The 17,177-nt window shown below is 40.9% G+C and overlaps 1 protein-coding gene across 4 annotated transcripts in view; it reads left to right on the top strand.

Annotated features, from left to right (window-relative positions):
- Window positions 1-16,967, top strand: part of WDR59 (WD repeat domain 59) — a 69,996-nt gene extending 53,029 nt beyond the window's left edge. For 2 of the 4 annotated variants that reach the window (XM_081030552.1, XM_081030554.1), the window contains 8 exons: window positions 2,161-2,294; window positions 3,426-3,507; window positions 6,644-6,756; window positions 8,096-8,246; window positions 8,340-8,412; window positions 9,419-9,545; window positions 9,701-9,843; window positions 16,151-16,967. In XM_081030552.1, coding sequence (XP_080886678.1) covers window positions 2,161-2,294; window positions 3,426-3,507; window positions 6,644-6,756; window positions 8,096-8,246; window positions 8,340-8,412; window positions 9,419-9,545; window positions 9,701-9,843; window positions 16,151-16,386 — 1,059 coding nt within the window. In that variant the 3' untranslated portion in view covers window positions 16,387-16,967. The remainder of the gene's footprint in view (window positions 1-2,160; window positions 2,295-3,425; window positions 3,508-6,643; window positions 6,757-8,095; window positions 8,247-8,339; window positions 8,413-9,418; window positions 9,546-9,700; window positions 9,844-16,150) is intronic. The other 2 variants (XM_081030553.1, XM_081030551.1) reach the window with 1 other exon arrangement.
- Window positions 16,968-17,177: the final 210 nt, after the last annotated feature.

Genomic DNA, 17,177 nt, shown 5'->3' with positions numbered 1-17,177 from the left:
ATAATATTCCCTTCTTGGTTGAATCTTTTTAGTGTAGACCTTTCTCCCTTCCTCCCTCCCTCCCTCCTTTCCTCCTTTTCTTTCTCCCTCCTTCCCTCTATTCCTCCTTCTCTCCCCCTCTCTCATGCGTGCTCATTCTCTCTCTCTCTCTCTCTCTCTCTCTCTCTTTATCTCCCTCTCTTCCTCTCTCCCCCCGCAGTACCCTAAATCTCATCTGATAACCAATTATGTGGGACCTCTGGGTTTGTCATTTCCTGGGATTTTTAAACTCCTGGAAACCAGGATGAAAATCACAATGAAATGAGTGTATGTATTTATACCCTCCCTATTCTAGTTAAGCACACTGTGCTGTTCCTGTCACTGCTGGATGGATGGGTGCCAAACTACCCTGCACTATGACATGACAAAACCAGTCATGTCATAGGGTACATCGTCTTGTGTTGGTTAACAAGGCCTGGCTCCAGCCCATTCTGACAGATTGTTTACTATTCAGCACATTCTCCCCTTACTTGCACCCACGTCAGGATATTTGTGGCTAAAAGGATAGCGTTTTGTGAGTACGGTCGTAATTCTGCAGAAAATAACCAAGGGTTAGTGGAGAATTGAAGGGCTACCCAACAATGATAGATTAAGGTTCCTCTTGTATTGCAGAATAATGTCTCCTGTATGGATAAATAGTAACTGAACTGCTTCTTAAAATCAAATGGGTTCAGGTCCATATTGATGTTGTAGCATCCTTATTTACCAATTATGATAAGCAATTTAGAGACTTCATTTACCTTCTGTGAACTAAGTCTGAGTGTCCTGGATTTCGTAGATTCCATAACACTTCCTAATCCTATAGGAAGTTACATGCATTGGGCAACCTTGTGGATTAGAAGGGACATCAGTGGTCAGAAACACCTGACATGACTAATTTATGGAAGAGTGATTATATAAATCACTTGTGGAACATGAATTTGTGACTAATCTAAATAATGAACTAATCTAAATCCCTGACGGTTTATACACATTCCTAAAGATTACGGATTTTAAAACTGCCCTTTTTCAGTTTACATAGTGTGTACTCTGACCTTTCCGGTGTACCCTTGCTGACCTGGTGAGACAGCAGTGCTCACACTGAGCCACAAGTTGTCACTGTGAAGAGAGAGTGATAGATTACATTCACAGCAAATAAGTCACTTGCCTGGGGCCACCTTCAACCAGTACGTGTGGCAAAAAGACCTTGGTTTTTTTGACTTAGAATTGCAGACCCTTTCACTAGCTTCTTTTGCCTCCGTTGTTAATAAATATGTCACTTCCCTCCTGAGTTGAATCACCTTGGTGGCCCGCTTTTTAATTTCTGGCAATGAAGTAAAATAGAATATCACTCCCTTGGCTCGTTGTCATTTTGAAGATACCAGAGGGGGCTATACTCTAATCATTCTCATTTTTCCAGGACGTCTCTCATTTCCCACATCCAGTAGACTCCTCTGTAGCCAGTTGTAGGTAAGGCTCTGGGGAAATAGGATAATTGATTCTGATCTTCCATGTCCATTACCCACATCCCTCTGCTCAAGTCTTTTTGACATTCTAAAATCATCACTTTTAGAAATAATTCAAGTCTGCTAGGGAAAACAGGGTAATTTTCCCTGAGCTGCTAAGTTTTTCTGTCTGCCTATCATAGATGAAGGTTTGCAGAGCCCACGCTGCTGTGTCTGGATTAAATTCTCAACATATCCTATTAAAACTCTGAGAAGGAGAATTTTAAAAAACACAACAACTTTGATTAGTTTCAAGCAAGAACTTTGAACCTAGGGCTGAACCCAGCCTTAAAAGTTGCTCTTCTCGCACATTTTTGTGGTCTTTACTAACTTATTTACCTGCTGTTCTTTTTCTTCTTTATTTTTTAAATTCTGGCTTCAAGGTATCTGTTTTTGAGCACCTGCAGAATATATACAGTTCTGTAGTAGGTGCTTATTTTCCTGTTGTGATTTGGGACCAAGAGCTCAATGCCCTATGTCATCCTTTTATTTCCTGCAGATGCTGATTCATATAATTGTGGGCATGATGTAATGCAAAGTCTCTGCAAATTACCAATGACCCAACTATGATGTGTCTGTAACTGTAGGTTTCCATTCCTCAAGGTTCCCATTAGTTATATCTTGTCGTCTCCCCCAGAAATCAAGGAGATGGAAAAGTAAGCGCGAGGGATTGGACTCTGGCAATCGACCAATCAAGGCTGCTGGCAAAGTTATCATCCAGGATATTGCATGCCTTCTTCCTGTTCACAAGTCATTGGGAGAACTGTACATGTAAGTTCAAAATTTTAAGTGTGCCATGCTTACTATTACTTAGGAATGATTATCAAAGATATTTTTTTTTTAATGTATTGGAACTCTTTCTTAAAAAGCAGTTTTAGGAGAAGTCCAGTGTATTAGCTTCCTATTGCTGTATAGCAAATTACCACAAATGTAATGGCTTAAAACAACATATATCTGTTATCTCACAATTTCCATGGATTAGGAGTCTGGGTATGGCTTTAGCTGGGTCCTTGCTCAGGTCTCACGAGGCTAAAATCATGGAGTTGACCAGGTAGTACACTTATTCAATGCTCGGGATCCTCTTCCCAGCTCACTCAGGTTGTTTGCAGAATTCAGTTTCTTGCAGCCATAGAATTTAGTGAATTTCATCTTCTTCCGAGACCAGCAGGAGTGTCTCACTGATGCTGCACCATCTTGCTCACCTATCCTCTGATTAGGTCAGGCCCACTCAGGATAATTTTGACAATTTCAGAGTCGACTGATTAATAATAACCTAATCATTGAAGTGATGTCTCATCAGTATTCACTGGTCTCACCTGCATTTAAAGGAAGGGGTTTATTATACAAGATACTTAATAGCAGGGGCAGTAATCTTGGGAGCAGTCTCAGAGTTCTGCCTACTAAGAACTCTAAAATAGATAAAGCAGAGCCACTTTGGTTAAATGGAGATGAGTGACAAGCATACAGAGGCCGGCCTGTGGTTCCTCCTCTTCCTGAATTTGAACACATAACAAAAAGTACTTATTTTGTAGTATACACAGCATACTATTCTTTGTGTTAGAAACTAGTGTTGCACATATTTAAATCCATTGTTATTCTACCTTTGAGCCTGGGGAACTCCACAGAAAACCGGGTTGCAAATTTGTCTTTGAGTGTGGTCTGCTCTCCTGACCTCAAAGAGGTGAGTGATTTCACCTTCCCAGGCCTGAACCCACAGCATAACATCAGCGAGTAGTTAAGCATTTTGTTCATGTCATGTGGGAAGGGAGCTTTAGGCCAATACAAATAAAATATTTTGAGTGATAACCAAAGAAGCAGCTTTTGGCCTATTTGTTAAACCAGGAGTAATTGATTTAGGAAGTTAGACTGGAAAGAAACTTTCAAATTCTTTTTAAATTTCAGATTGAATGTAAATGATATCCAAGAAACGTGTCAGAAGAATGCCACTTCCGCCTTGCTTGTTGGAAGGAAGGATCTTGTTCAGGTATTATCCACCCCTTTTGCGGGAGATTTGGAGTTTTACTTTTGAGCAGGTTGTTTTCACTTTATAGTTGTGATTTAGTGATATTTCTAGGTGTGCCTACTATTGTCCAATTCCTCCCCCAATTTCCTTGCCAAACTATAGGGCTGGAGCAGCTTTCTAAATACCTTGGATGTTTTTCTTATTAGTGCTTAGTTGAGATGGCTCTAAAGCAGGGGTGTCCAAACTTTTTTCGTTTTTTACCAAGGGCCATATATGGTAAAATACACCGACAGCCGGGCCACGCACTCGAGGTGAAGTACGTATTGCCTCACCTGGTTTATTTAAGTAAACTAAATATATTTTTGGAATTTGCTGCAGGCCAATAAAAAATGGATTGCGGGCCGCAGTTGGCCTGTGGGCTGCAGTTTGGACACCCCTGCCCTAAAGCATTTACTGAGTATTTTTTATTACATCCCTTTTCTATTTTAGTACCATGGTGATTGTTAACCTAAATTTGGGTATCTGCATCTTTTCCATTTGCACCCTTAATTCTACTTTGTTTTGGGTTTTTTTTGCTTTTAAAAATGTTTCATTTCATAATAGGTTTAGGAAAACATTTCTTTAGATGGAGACATGTTGAGGGGTTTTTTTTGTTTGTTTGTTTTTTAAGATTTTATTGGGGAAAGGGAACAGAACTTTATTGGGGAACAGTGTGTACTTCCAGGACTTTTTTCCAAGTCAAATTGTTGTCCTTTCAGTCTTAGTTTTGGAGGGCGCAGCTCAGCTCCAGGTCCAGTTGCCCTTGCTAGTTGCAGGGGGCACAGCCCACCATCCCTTGCGGGAGTTGAAACTTGCAACCTTGTGGTTGAGAGGACGTGCTCCAACCAACTGAGCCATCCTGGAGGCAGCTCAGCTCAAGGTGCTGTGTTCAATCTTAGTTGCAGGGGGCGGAGCCCACAATCCCTTGTGGGAGTCCAGGAATTGAACTGGCAATCTTGTGGTTGAGAGCCCAGTGGCCCATGTGGGAATAGAACCGGCAGCCTTCGGAGTTAGGAGCATGGAGCTCTAACCACCTGAGCCACCAGGCTGGCCCGAGACATGTTGAGTTTTAAAATCTACTCTGTCTGTATTGCACCCATTATTCTTTAGTGTGAGGATTAGATTAAGCAATGGAAACTACTAGCTGTTATCCTATCTGCTCAGGTCTTTCCCTTATAACCCTCCAAATGACCTAGAGCTAAAGCCTTTCCTTGAGTTTTATCTGATGAAAACATCCCTTTTAAGTGAAATTTAGTCATGGATTTAATCTATTTCTCTAAGGACCCAGCCACCTAAAATTCTGTGAACAGTAAGAAGGCAAAATGAAGGAGTAGAATTTTTGTGGAATATGTAACAGGATGTATATATAGGTTTAACTCAGCTCCCTAGTGGTGTAATCCTGGGCAAATTATTCCGACTCTCTCAGACTCTGTGTATATTTGTAAAATGGGGATCATAAGAATAATGACCTCATAGGGTTGGTGAGAAGATTGGTAAATGCAGTGCGAAGGCAGACCATGTTCATGTTTGAAAAACAGTCTCTGAGGAAAAATGACTTCCTGAAGTGTTTTGTTTTTCAAGTTTTTGTTAAGTTGATTTCGAAGGTCAGGCTAGTCTGAGTGAAGTGGAAAGACCCTTCCCTTGGGTTCAGACAGGCCCAGGTTTAAATCTGGGCTCTGTCACTTCATTGTCATGGAATCCTGGGCAGCTGTCTCGGCTTTCTGAACCTCAATTTTCTCTACTGTAAAATAGGAACAATACTTCTAAAGTCCTTATGAGGACTAAATAAGCTAATGATGTAAAACTAAATAAGCTAATGATGTAAAATTCCCGTATCTACGTCCGATAGATGGTAACTACCCAATATATGGTACAATGACTGTTGCTGTTCTTGCAATTATTGTCACCATTTGTGGTATGGTACTGTTTAATGGGACAGAAATGGCATCAATGCAAATGCTTGAAGAATTTTTTAAAAATTCTTTGTGCACACATTGATCATGATGTGCCTACTGTTTTGCAAAGAGTTGCAGAAATAAACCCAAGTGTCAACTATTTCTGTTGAAGGCAGTAGGAAATTTGTGTTATCAGTGAGGAAATATAATAACATGCCTAAATTGGCAGCAGGGTGGTAAACATCGTACTCTGTCCCTTTCCGTAATTATGTAGGTGAGTCATTGATTATAAAGATGAAGGTAACCAACTTTCTCAGCCGAACCCATGCTTGTGTGCATTAAGTATATAGGTAATTTAATTGATTTTTTTTTTTTTACATATCTAATAAACTTCTCTACCCGTGTTTCAGTATTTTTATTTGGTTAGTCTTTTTCCTTAGATTGTAAACTCCTTGATTTAAAATCCGTATTTCTTTTGAGTATCTCACAGAGTCTAGTATAGTGTTTTCCAGTTAGTGGGCATACAATGATGTGTGGCTGCTAGGAAAGATTTCCCAAAAGTACTATTCCATTTTTAAATGTGTGGAGGGGAGTGGGCTCTGTTGATGGCACGATGTGTTTAGTGTGTGCTAAATTTTGCGTTTAATAGACACTTAATAGACATTGGTTTCTGCTTGATGACTCCAAGCGCTGTGAGATTTCCTGACTTGGTATCAACAGAAAAGGAAGCTAGGTCTGTTTTGTCTTGGCCTGTTTTTTTTTGTAGCTTCAGAGAGTATACTGCAACTTTTGTAAGGAAAGCAACAACGTTTTTCTTTATTTGGCTAGAGAAGGACAGATCTTAAATATGATACAGAATACTCTTTTGTTCTCCTTGCCAGTTCAATAATGAAGCAGTAGAAAAAGCTTACATGCGTTAGTAGCTAAATAGACAACCAGCTGAAGTTACTGCGTGGTGTTATTTCTCTGAAGTTTGCTTAATGAAGGTTTTTAAGGCTAGTGTTTCTCAAATGTTATAGTTCCTCGAGAATCTTGTTAAACTGCCAATTCTGATTCAGTAGGTCTGGATTGAGGCCTGAAGTTCCTATTTCAGTAAGCTCCCAGCTTTTGGGGCTCAGAGTAGTAAAGGCGGGAGGTAGGTGGAGGGGAGGGTGGGTTCTTTTATGCTTCCTGTCCCGTCCTTACCAATCTGAGTTTGGGGTTTTTCTCTTTGATTTGTTCAGGTTTGGTCGCTGGCTACAGTAGCTACAGATCTTTGCCTTGGTCCGAAATCTGACCCAGATTTGGAAACACCCTGGGCTCGACATCCATTTGGGCGACAGCTGCTGGAATCCCTGTAGGTTTGGAGAGCTAAAAGTGAGGAAATGAATGATGTAAATTTTAGGTCTGTCAACACTTTCAAGGTTACAGTCTAAGAGAAAAGGACAGAGGCCTGAGGAATGAGAGATGGAAATCTTCCTTTTTGTGCTACAATAATTTCTGTGCACAACTAACTCCTTGTATATAGCGGAAGGAACTAGATAGTATTTGTCATCTATCACAGGGGTTTGAGACTCGTGTCCTTTAGAGATTTATGCATTAGCCTATAAGTCACATCATTCTGAACACAGGAGTTTGAGCTTTTGAGATGGTCAGTGTCTAGGCTGCTGTACAGTTTTGCAACTGTGAGCAGATTAGAGAATTGTGTGTTGGCTTTCATTGTTTTCGAAAGGCCATGATGCTTTCACTCTATTAGGCAATTTATGAAACCACTGAATTTGTGTTTCATTTATAACACTGAAATATGGCCAACTGGAAATATAATGTGCAAAATGATTTACAACCAGGTAAACCTCCATAACAGTGAGCCAAGTTCTATAAGGACATTCTCCTTCCTTCACGGGAAGGTTTGCTCTACCTACTGGTTGAGGCCAGACCTGGGACGCTTGTGCTCGGCTTCAGTTGCCTCGTGGTAACGCAGGGATGATAATGCTTGCTCTACCCACTTCACGTAAGGCTCAAATCAGTGTGAAAACACCTTACCAAATATTAGACGTTGCCTGATAGGAAAGAATCAGTATTCCATCACAAGGGCCAAGTCCCTCTGATCCCTACCTCACATTCTAGCATAGTGATCCTAAAAGGAGCAGAGGGGATATGACTACCTACAAGGTAAAACTATTCCTTGTTCTTATTTAATAGCTCATATTCCTAATTTCACCTCCTGAGTCTATCGTCTGCTCGCCATACAGTGGTGGTACAGTGTTCTCTGAGCAACTTCGCATAGCTTTAGGTTATATGAAGTTTACAGGAACCTCCCAGAAATCAGTGCAGTTGGGAAAGAGCATGTATGGCCTCACTCAGATCTCAGTTTAGTCTCCTTAGTTCTTGAAAAGCTATACATTCGAGTCTGAGCCCATCCCTAGATGCCAACCAGAAGGTTTCAAATTGATTTTCTAGGTCATTTGTAATACTTACATTTTATTCCAAAGCAAATTTAACCAAATTTAATCAAAGTAGATCAAGCCTCTGGATCTGTAGAAAGCCCTGGTTCCTAATGGGGGGGGGGCGGTTTGAGAAAGAATTAAGCATCCTCTCTTCCTATCCCTATGGCAACAACCCACCACGGTTGTGATAGTATCCTTCCTCCATCCCTTCTGCTGACCTATATTCTCTTCTCTCATGTTTTTCTCTAGGTTGGCTCATTACTGCCAACTCCGGGATGTCCAGACATTGGCTATGCTCTGCAGTGTGTTTGAAGCCCAGTCTCGGCCTCAGGGAATACCAAACCCTTTTGTGCCTTTTCCTAGTCGTTCTTCAAATCTGGTGGTGTCCCACAGTCGATATGTAAGCTTGTGGTTTTCTGATTTGTGGGTCTTTTCCTAAAGGTAAACTTTCATGGGGAATGGTATTCTGATGCTACTCTTGTTTGTTCTGCAGCCCAGCTTTACCTCCTCTGGTTCCTGCTCAAGTATGTCAGACCCAGGGCTCAACACCGGTGGCTGGAACATAGGTTGGTATGGAGCTCACTGAGCCCACCCTGGATGTTTAGTTCTCTAAAAGCTGTGTGTGAATTGTTAATAATACGTACTCTTTAGTTGATGAATATTCTCCACATTTTTCCTCGTTTCTCATTTTTCTTTAAATTTAATATGATGGCGATACTACACTCAGCAAGGCCAGGACTTTCATGTTTCAACAGGCCAGTTTCTGGAAGGTCTTTGTGCTTTTCTGGGTTGCTTTTCATCCCATAACCTTGAGAAACTGACAGTGAGCCTTCCCAGTGTTCACCCCCAAAACCTAACCCTATCCTTTCTCTGTCACATACCTCTTCCATGATCATCTGCCATTTCTGTTATCTACCTCGTCCCATATAACTTTTAATGTAGAGAAATAAAGCTGAGCCTCATTCTAGCTGGCCATAAAGATCTGTTTAATGAGTAGGTGTTTTGTGTTTTCTGGATTTTTAAAATTTGTTGTTAAAAATGATCTTAATGTTCTTGATTATAAAAGTAATACAGTGAAGGAAGAAAAACAAAATACGAAGTATCAGAAAAGAAAATAGTAATCATTGATTGCCCCACTTAGAAATAACATGCGAACATTTTCAGAACATTTTCTTCCAATCTTTGTGTATGTGGGGTCTAGGTAGAGTCATTATGTGATTTTGTGTTTGGTTTTTCATTTCATCATGAGCATTTTCTAATGTCATTTAAAAATTCTTTATAAATAATGACTGCCTAGTATACTATGCCATAAGTTGCTTAATCATTATGTGTGTACTTAATTATCAGGTTATCTTAATAAATAATACCTAGACAAAAAAAAATAATACCTAGACAAAAACTTCCTTTTTTGTAAGTCTAGGAAAGACTTCAGTTTAGTTCTATTTCTCAGGATCTTCAACTTAGCTTATTTTTATTTTGGGGAATAAATTGGACACTGCTTTATGAAAGTTTTCAGAGATTTTCTATGTCTCCTCTGACTTCCATCTTCCCATCCCATTTGATTTTCTTCAGCAGGGAGAGAGATAGAACACGTGTCTTCACCATGGGGAGAGTCCTCACCAGAAGAAATCCGCTTTGGGAGTCTGACCTATAGTGATCCTCGTGAACGAGAACGTGACCAGCATGATAAGAATAAAAGGTAATGACCTTCCTAAGTGAGAGCTGCAGTTCTATAGTGCTTTGATTCTCCAACATTAGGACTCTGGTAGTAAGAAAGATATATACAGTGCCAGCTGGTATTGAGCTTGTTTTTTCTTAAAGGCACTGACAGGAAATCTTTTGACTTTTATCTAGGCTCTTGGACCCCGCCAATACCCAGCAATTTGATGACTTTAAGAAATGCTATGGAGAAATCCTCTATCGCTGGGGTCTGAGAGAAAAGAGAGCCGAAGTGCTGAAGTTTGTTTCGTGTCCCCCTGACCCCCACAAAGGGATCGGTGAGTATGCATTTTTTTTCTTTTCCTGTCATTATCTGAAAGCTTCTATAATTTGTCCATAACACAATACATGGAATGAAGTTTTAGTTTCTTGTAAGTCAGCAGAAATTTCTGAGGCATTTTGGGTCTATTTTAAGCTTCTTGAAAACCCTTGCATTTCATGACAAGATTAAATATTTGTTGTGACAGAAGTAGTTGTATATACAATCCTCAGGTAGTAATTGGAAGTAGGGACTTTTATTCATTTAATAATATAGGTATTCAACCAATATCTATCAAACTCCTCTTAAGTCACAGTGCTAGCACATTTCTTCCCTTTGTGGAACTCACAGATTAGTGGGGGAGAAAAATTAATAAAAAATTGTAATCAAACGATTTAAGAACAAACAAAAGGGATATTGCGGCAGGGAAAGCAGGGAGGGCTAATTTAGAAGATGTAATGGGGTGTATTGGGAAGTCCTCTCTGAGGAGCTGAGGTCTGAAGAACAAGGAGCCAGCCATCTGTGCAGAGGGCAGCCAACAGTGTCCATGCAGAAGGAGCAGGCCGATGGGAGAAGCAACTTGTTATTTTACGTAAGTGAAGGAAGCCCAGTGTGGCTAGAACACAATGAGTGAGAAGAATGGTATAAAATTAGATTGTAGAATAATTAGGGACTTGTAAATATAGAATTTGGATTGTATTCTCAGTCCAGTGGTAAGCTTCAAAGGGCACTGAGAAGGGACTTGCTCTGGTTTCCATTTTAAGAGGATCACTTTGGCTGTTATCTGAAGAAAGGATTGGAGGAGGGCAGAAGTAGAGGTTGGAAGAACTTTGAAGACAGAGTAGTCAAAGAGATTAACAGCTTAGTCCAGGGGTCATATCAACTGGGATAGGGTGAGATGAATGGAGTAAAAATATGTTAGAGGTAGACTCAACATGAAGTCTACTTGAAGACAGAATAGTCAAAGAGATTAACAGCTTAGTCAGGGGTCATATCAACTGGGATGGGGAGAGATGAGTGGAGTAAAAATATGTTAGAAGTAGACTCAACGTGACTTACGAACAAATTGGCTGTGCGATTAAGGAAAAGGGACAAAACTTGGATAATTCCTAGGTTTCTAGCTTGAGCAACTGGGTAGATGATGGTGCCATATTCTAAGAAAATTGAGATCAAAAGACAAAGAAAATTGAGAGCTCAGTTTGGGACAGTCAGAGTTGTGTGAGATATCAGACTGTAAAAGTCATATAGGCAGTCGGATGTGAGTCTGAAGGTCAAAGGAGAGATTGAGGCTAGAACTAAGAATCTTGGGAATCTTCAGCATCTGAATGGTATTTAAGCTGTGAGAATGGGGTACATCTACCTGGGAGCTGGAAGGTGGAGAGGAAGAGTTTGAGGAGAACAAAATAGGAGACCCCCCCGACTTTGGGTCTTGAGAGGAAACTAATACCTGGAGCTTGAGTCTGAGAGGAAGAACCAGAAATAGGAACTTAGAATGAGTCACCAATGAATTTTGATGAAAAGCAAGACTGTGATATGAAAGGAGCTAAGAGATGTTTTTCAAAGGGTAAAATGGAAGACTGCCAGAGAGTCAACTGAACAGACATTGATTTCTTCTCTCCCCAGACCCCACCAAAGTGTCTAGAGAGAGCTTTTCTGAAAAGGCATAATTATACAAGGAGAAATGTTGGCAATAAAATTTGGGGCCCAGGAGGCAGATAGGTTAGAAGTACCTGATTTTACAGGGCCTGAGAAAGTTGAACCCCAAACCGGCAGGCAGAAAAACAGTAAGATACATGGCAGAACCACCAAATGGCTCAGGAATTAGTGGTACCGGTACCTCTAGAAGTAGCACGAAAGTGAGGTTAAAAACAGGGACATTGTTTGATGGCCTTTGTAGGGTCCCAGATCCCCTCTTCCAATTTGCAGAGCAGGTTCCTAGCCTTCCTCTAACCCAGCAGAAAACTGGAAGTTCATTCTCCAGAGAAGATAAACACGTTTCTAGATTGAAAAGGCTCACCAAGCACCTAGCATAATGAATGAAGACCCAGGCTAAAGAGAAGGCCCCAGAACTTTCCAGAGAGAAAACAGGTTACATACAAGGGATAAGAAATATGAATGGCATCACCCTTCCTCAGGAGCAGTGAACTAGATATTGGAAACTGGATGACAACACAGTAGTACCTTCAGAATTCTCAAGAAAATGACTTGTAACCTAGGATTCTGTACCTACTTTATGAATCAAGTGTGAAAGTGAAATGTTACTCCTATCTAAGGAGGAATAGAATCAATTCAGGAAACCAGGGAGTCAGAATGATGGTGAAGGGAGATCTGCAATGGCAGACCTAGAGGTAGACCAGTCCAGATTGGAGCTTCAGGAATGTTGTCTCCAGGAAGAGAAAACTGAAAAAATATTTAACGTATTTCAGTGTTCAGTGTATTTATAGAAGATTCAGATATCTAAGGGAGAATTTAGAGATGAATTATTGATAAGTACATAGCAAATTAAACAGATGAGCAAGATAAAGACAGTTACCAACTCTAGGAAAAACAAAATGTGCAAGAAAGGAAAAGTTGTCATGGTACATGGCTTGAATAATGTTTACCTAGATAAATAATGTAAAAGCAGAATACTGATCCAACCAAATGATGATGATAGAACTGTCTGGGGAAGGTGAGGGACAGGTGGTATATGTGTGTGGTTGGGCAGATTGGGGAACGAAAGAGAGCTTCTGCTGCAGAAAGTCAGTAGATAATGCTTAGATAGGAAAAGGGAGAAATAGCTTTATAAACATGTTGTTTAGAGATAGGGAGGTAAAAACAAAAGAAATAGTTAAATGGGTTAGAAGGATTTTCCCAGGGAGTGATGGGTATGGGAGTGGAAGGGAATGCTAGTTTTGGTAATAAGGTGTGGTATAGAATATTTAACTCTAAGTTGTATGTGTGTGTGTGTATAGTTTCAATTTAAAAAACAAGTAAACCAGAGTAATACATAGATTTAAATTCTGAATAACAAGGATTATTTTAACATGGATTATTTTGGTGTGTGTACTTGAAATGCAAAGACACAAAAGGCTATTTGGGCAATATATTTTTCGGAGCATCTAAATGCATGAAAGTATAGCAGGGAGAGATTAATGATGGCCTGGAGCAATTTTGTCTTAAAATTAATTTTCAGGGAAATATATGAATCATAGAGATAAGTAACTGATGCATCAATCCATCAATCAGCTAAACTCTTACTGACATCTGCTATTAATATTATAAAGAATCCTGTTGGGTTCTGCGCGCTGTACAAAGAACTAGAAGGAGTGGTTTGGGGGGTTGCGTCAAGAAGTCTATAATACAATCAGAGATAAAATATTAGCTTGTGAAGACTTAAATGATATTCAAGAGTGAATAATATGTCCTAATACCATTGTAAACATTATTACAAGTTTTCAGAAAAGAGGGGATTATGGAAGATTCACAGACAAAAACATTAAGAAAAATATTTTCATTCTTAAAGCTTTTACTGTTTGGAAGATTCAGACTGCCCATATGTAGGAAACAGCAGGTATTAAAAGAAAAACACAGTGTTACCAGGGCTACCATTGGTCTCCTCAGATGGAAAACCAGCAATTTCTTCTTGCGCTCATTACATCTGCAAGGGTCATCGTACCATATTGGCAGCAAAGTTGAGGGATAAAGTTGTTTTCATTTAGGGGTTAGATACTTACAGAAATGACTCAAAGCTTCATTTATTTTGAGGGAATAATGCTCAACAGAGTCATCTTAAAACAAAAAAAAAAATCTCTGGAAATAAGATGATTTTTGTTTTTTCCACTGTGGTATGTGGCTCTTGGTTGTAATGGTGGCTGAGCTCGTTTCACGTTTCCCAGGTTTCATCTGCAAAGCCTATAACCTGTGGTTGTATGCCTCCTCCCCTGAGATCCCTAAGCTTGTCGGTGTTGCTGTAAAGGACACCTTGACAGCTTTTGGATTTTGAACACATTCCACGTCCCTTTGTAGCTCCTCAGTGGCGAAAGTTAGCATGTACACCAGCATGGCCCAAAGGTGTCTGTACGTCCTTCTCAGCTGTTAACTAATGGCCATTCCATTTTGTGTACCACTAAGAGGCAAGAGAAAAATATTAAAATTATGTCAAGTGACTTAGTGTTTTTGTATTTTCTATCTGTGTGAATTTATATCCACTTAACAATTGTACATACACCCCCAAAGATTATTCATTAAGTAACTAAATGAAATATTAGTTCAAGGTTATAAAGATAATAAGGATGTTAGAAATTACGTTTAAGCTGACACACTATAGAGAAACAATTATTAATGATATATTGAATTTTTTAGAGAGATGACATTTTAATAATTTTACCCAGATAGATATGGAGAGTAATTAAGTTTACATTTATAGCTATCTCAAGTGCCAAAGAACAACCCTTTTTAAAAGACATGTTATCATAATTCTATTAACTTGTACACATAGTTTTACATCCTCATAATTTAAATGTTGAATCTTATCAAACCAATAAAACCAATAAAGGAAATTTAAGAAATTTAAACTAATTAGGCTTTTCATGAGAACATAAACTGAAGTCTTACATAATATAAAAAGTTATGCTTATAGTAGGCATAACTATTTTTAAACCAAAATTATCAAAGCAGTCTAATTTGTCTCATGATTTGCCTTAACTAAGGCTACCATAAAATTTTCTCTCTAGTTACCGTGTATTTAAAAAAATATTTATTGGTACTTTTTTATGGCTATCAGTTGTCATGAAGCATAGGAACTGGCTGTGATAGAAGAAAGGACCTTTCTATTGTAAGAGGTAGAAGGACAAGAGGAACAAACTTAGGGAGACTTGAAGATTTGGTGATGGAGGGATGAAGGGGCCCCTATTTGAAGGCTTCTGTTTTCTCAGGGAAGAGAGAGAAGAGGCCATCAGGTGACAGAGAGGGAGCGAAGGTGTGAGGGAAGAGTTTTCGGAATGTGGCTGGGGTATGAAGTAGCCATCTTGGAAATGGAAGAGAAACAGACCACTGTGCAGCACTGGGAGTTTGTCCATGGTCGTGTATTTAGTGAGACACACATCGTGGTGGTGGGCCTTCCCTCAGGATGGTTGGTCTTCCCGGGGCAGGCAGGTGATAGGGGTCATCCAAGGTTGAGGTTTTACCAGGTGGTACCGTGGAGGGAGAGAGTGGCAAAGATGTTGAGGCTATTTGCCAAAAAGTGATTACAAAGTTGGGTCATGTAATTCAGGCTGAACAAAGGGCAAACTACAGCCAGAAGGAGGCTGATGAAATAAAAGTGAAAGTGAAGGTGGTAGATTAGAGATGAGAGGGCAGTGACCTAAGAGGTCAGGTATGCAGAGGGTTAGTGGCGTAGATTTTTGAAGGCACCAAGGATCATGCCAATAATTGGGGCAGAGGAAAGATTGAGGACCAAGAATAGAAGTCTTCAGTGTATGGGTATGTGTGTCCAGACTGTTAGTAGATGAGAGCCGTGGAACAGAGGAAAGGCTGGTGAAACCAGGTGGGGAAAGGTAACAGCCTGGAGGCAGTAATGGGGTATGTGCCTCCCCTCCTGCCCCTGCTCATTCTTAAGAGCACATGGAAGGTTTGTGCTCAAGATGGCACAGTGGAAGGCCAGGCAGGGAGGAGGCAGGATCTCCAGAGCAGCCGGGGATGAGCAGGGCGAGGACAGTGAACCTGGGCTGGCTGGACTCAGGGAAGTGACTGAGGCAGCCTGGGATGCGCGGATGGGGGGATTAGCCCTCGGGATCTCCTAGGAGGCTGGGGAGCAGTCCCAGCAGAACGGTCCTGACCACTGCCCCAACGGTGGGCGGCACTGTGGTGTCCTCACCTGGTACAGCTTGTGCTGCTGGGTCATCAGCAGGCAGGTACAGATGATACTGTAAGACCGATTGATTCTTGGCCCGAGTGTCTACTGAGTCCTTCAGTTCTTGGAACACGTGTTTGTTTCTCGCTTTCATGTGTCCTGTCCCTGCATCTGTGGGGGTGGGAAGAGGAATGAGACCCAGCCGCCACTGCAGCAGGCCCGGGGGTTTCACCAAGGCCTATGAGAGCCAGGCGCCTGCTGTACCCTCTGCCCGCACCCTGCCACTGCAATGACAGCAGCTCCTCTTTATAACACTTTAGATTGTAGAAGAAGGGGTTCTGCTGTTTAAAACAAGAAAATCAAAAATCACTGGTCTAATAGCAGTCCTACAGAGTCCTAAGATGAATATGTCTTTCTTAGCCCACAATGCCCAGTTTGCTTTTGCAGAACTAAAGTCGTGTCTCTTGTTTTGGCCATCTCCAACCATTTGCAGAGTTTGGCGTGTACTGCAGCCACTGCCGGAGCGAGGTCCGTGGCACACAGTGCACCATCTGCAAAGGCTTCACATTCCAGTGTGCCATCTGCCACGTGGCGGTTCGAGGATCGTCCAATTTCTGCCTGACCTGCGGGCATGGGGGACACACCAGCCACATGATGGAGTGGTTTCGGACCCAGGAGGTGTGTCCCACCGGGTGTGGGTGTCACTGCCTGCTTGAAAGCACTTTCTGAACTTACCAGGAGTTGTCGGAAATTCCAGAGGACCCCAGCAGTGCCCGGCGACAAGCTCTCTGCCAGGCGAGAGGCTGCAGGACCCATTCCTAACTAGACTGGGGTGTGTACCCTCACAGGCTGCACAGCTGTCGTGAGCCGTGGCCCTCTCTCATTTGGCTGTCGGTGATGTGGATGTTGCTGGAGGAGAAGGATGGCAGCCGTGCAGAGCTGCAAAGCCAGGTGGAAGTTTTCTTGGAGAAAAGCATCTGCCTTCAGAGCCATGTTAACTTTTCAGGTGTTAACCTTAAATCCCTGAAGAGCATCTTTTCTGATGCCATTACAGAGACCAAGTTCAGACGCAAAGGACAGGCTCCTGAGCCAAAGGACGGTGGACATTAATTTAGTTGACAAGGGGCCTGTGACATAAGTCTGTATATTCCATGAACTGATGGATAGTGGTCTGTTAAAATATGGTACTTAAATTATAAATCTATGATGTACTTAAGGATTCTTGAGATGTATTTTTTGTTATTTCTCTTCCAGTTGCTCTCCCTTGGCTAATAAAATTCTAGTACTTGTTTAAAAAAAAAGGAAAGTTGAACAATATTTTAGTGGTCTTTTTTTACCCTACTTCTAATTGAAGTTAACTCTTGGATAGGAACAAAGAGAGGGCTCAGATTGTCAAAGGAATGCTGATTTACTTTTGTTATCTGGCAGGAGAAAATAGAATTTGACATTTAAGTTTCTTCCCAACCCCAAGAATCTTTTAATCATTTCTTTCAGCAAAAGGAAAATGATATGGCATCGCA

This window comes from Rhinolophus hipposideros (assembly GCF_964194185.1).
Source record: "Rhinolophus hipposideros genome assembly, chromosome: 21".
NCBI classification, from domain to species: domain Eukaryota; kingdom Metazoa; phylum Chordata; class Mammalia; order Chiroptera; family Rhinolophidae; genus Rhinolophus; species Rhinolophus hipposideros.
Note: the sequence above shows the minus strand (reverse complement) of the source record. Positions and strands in the feature narration are given on the sequence as shown.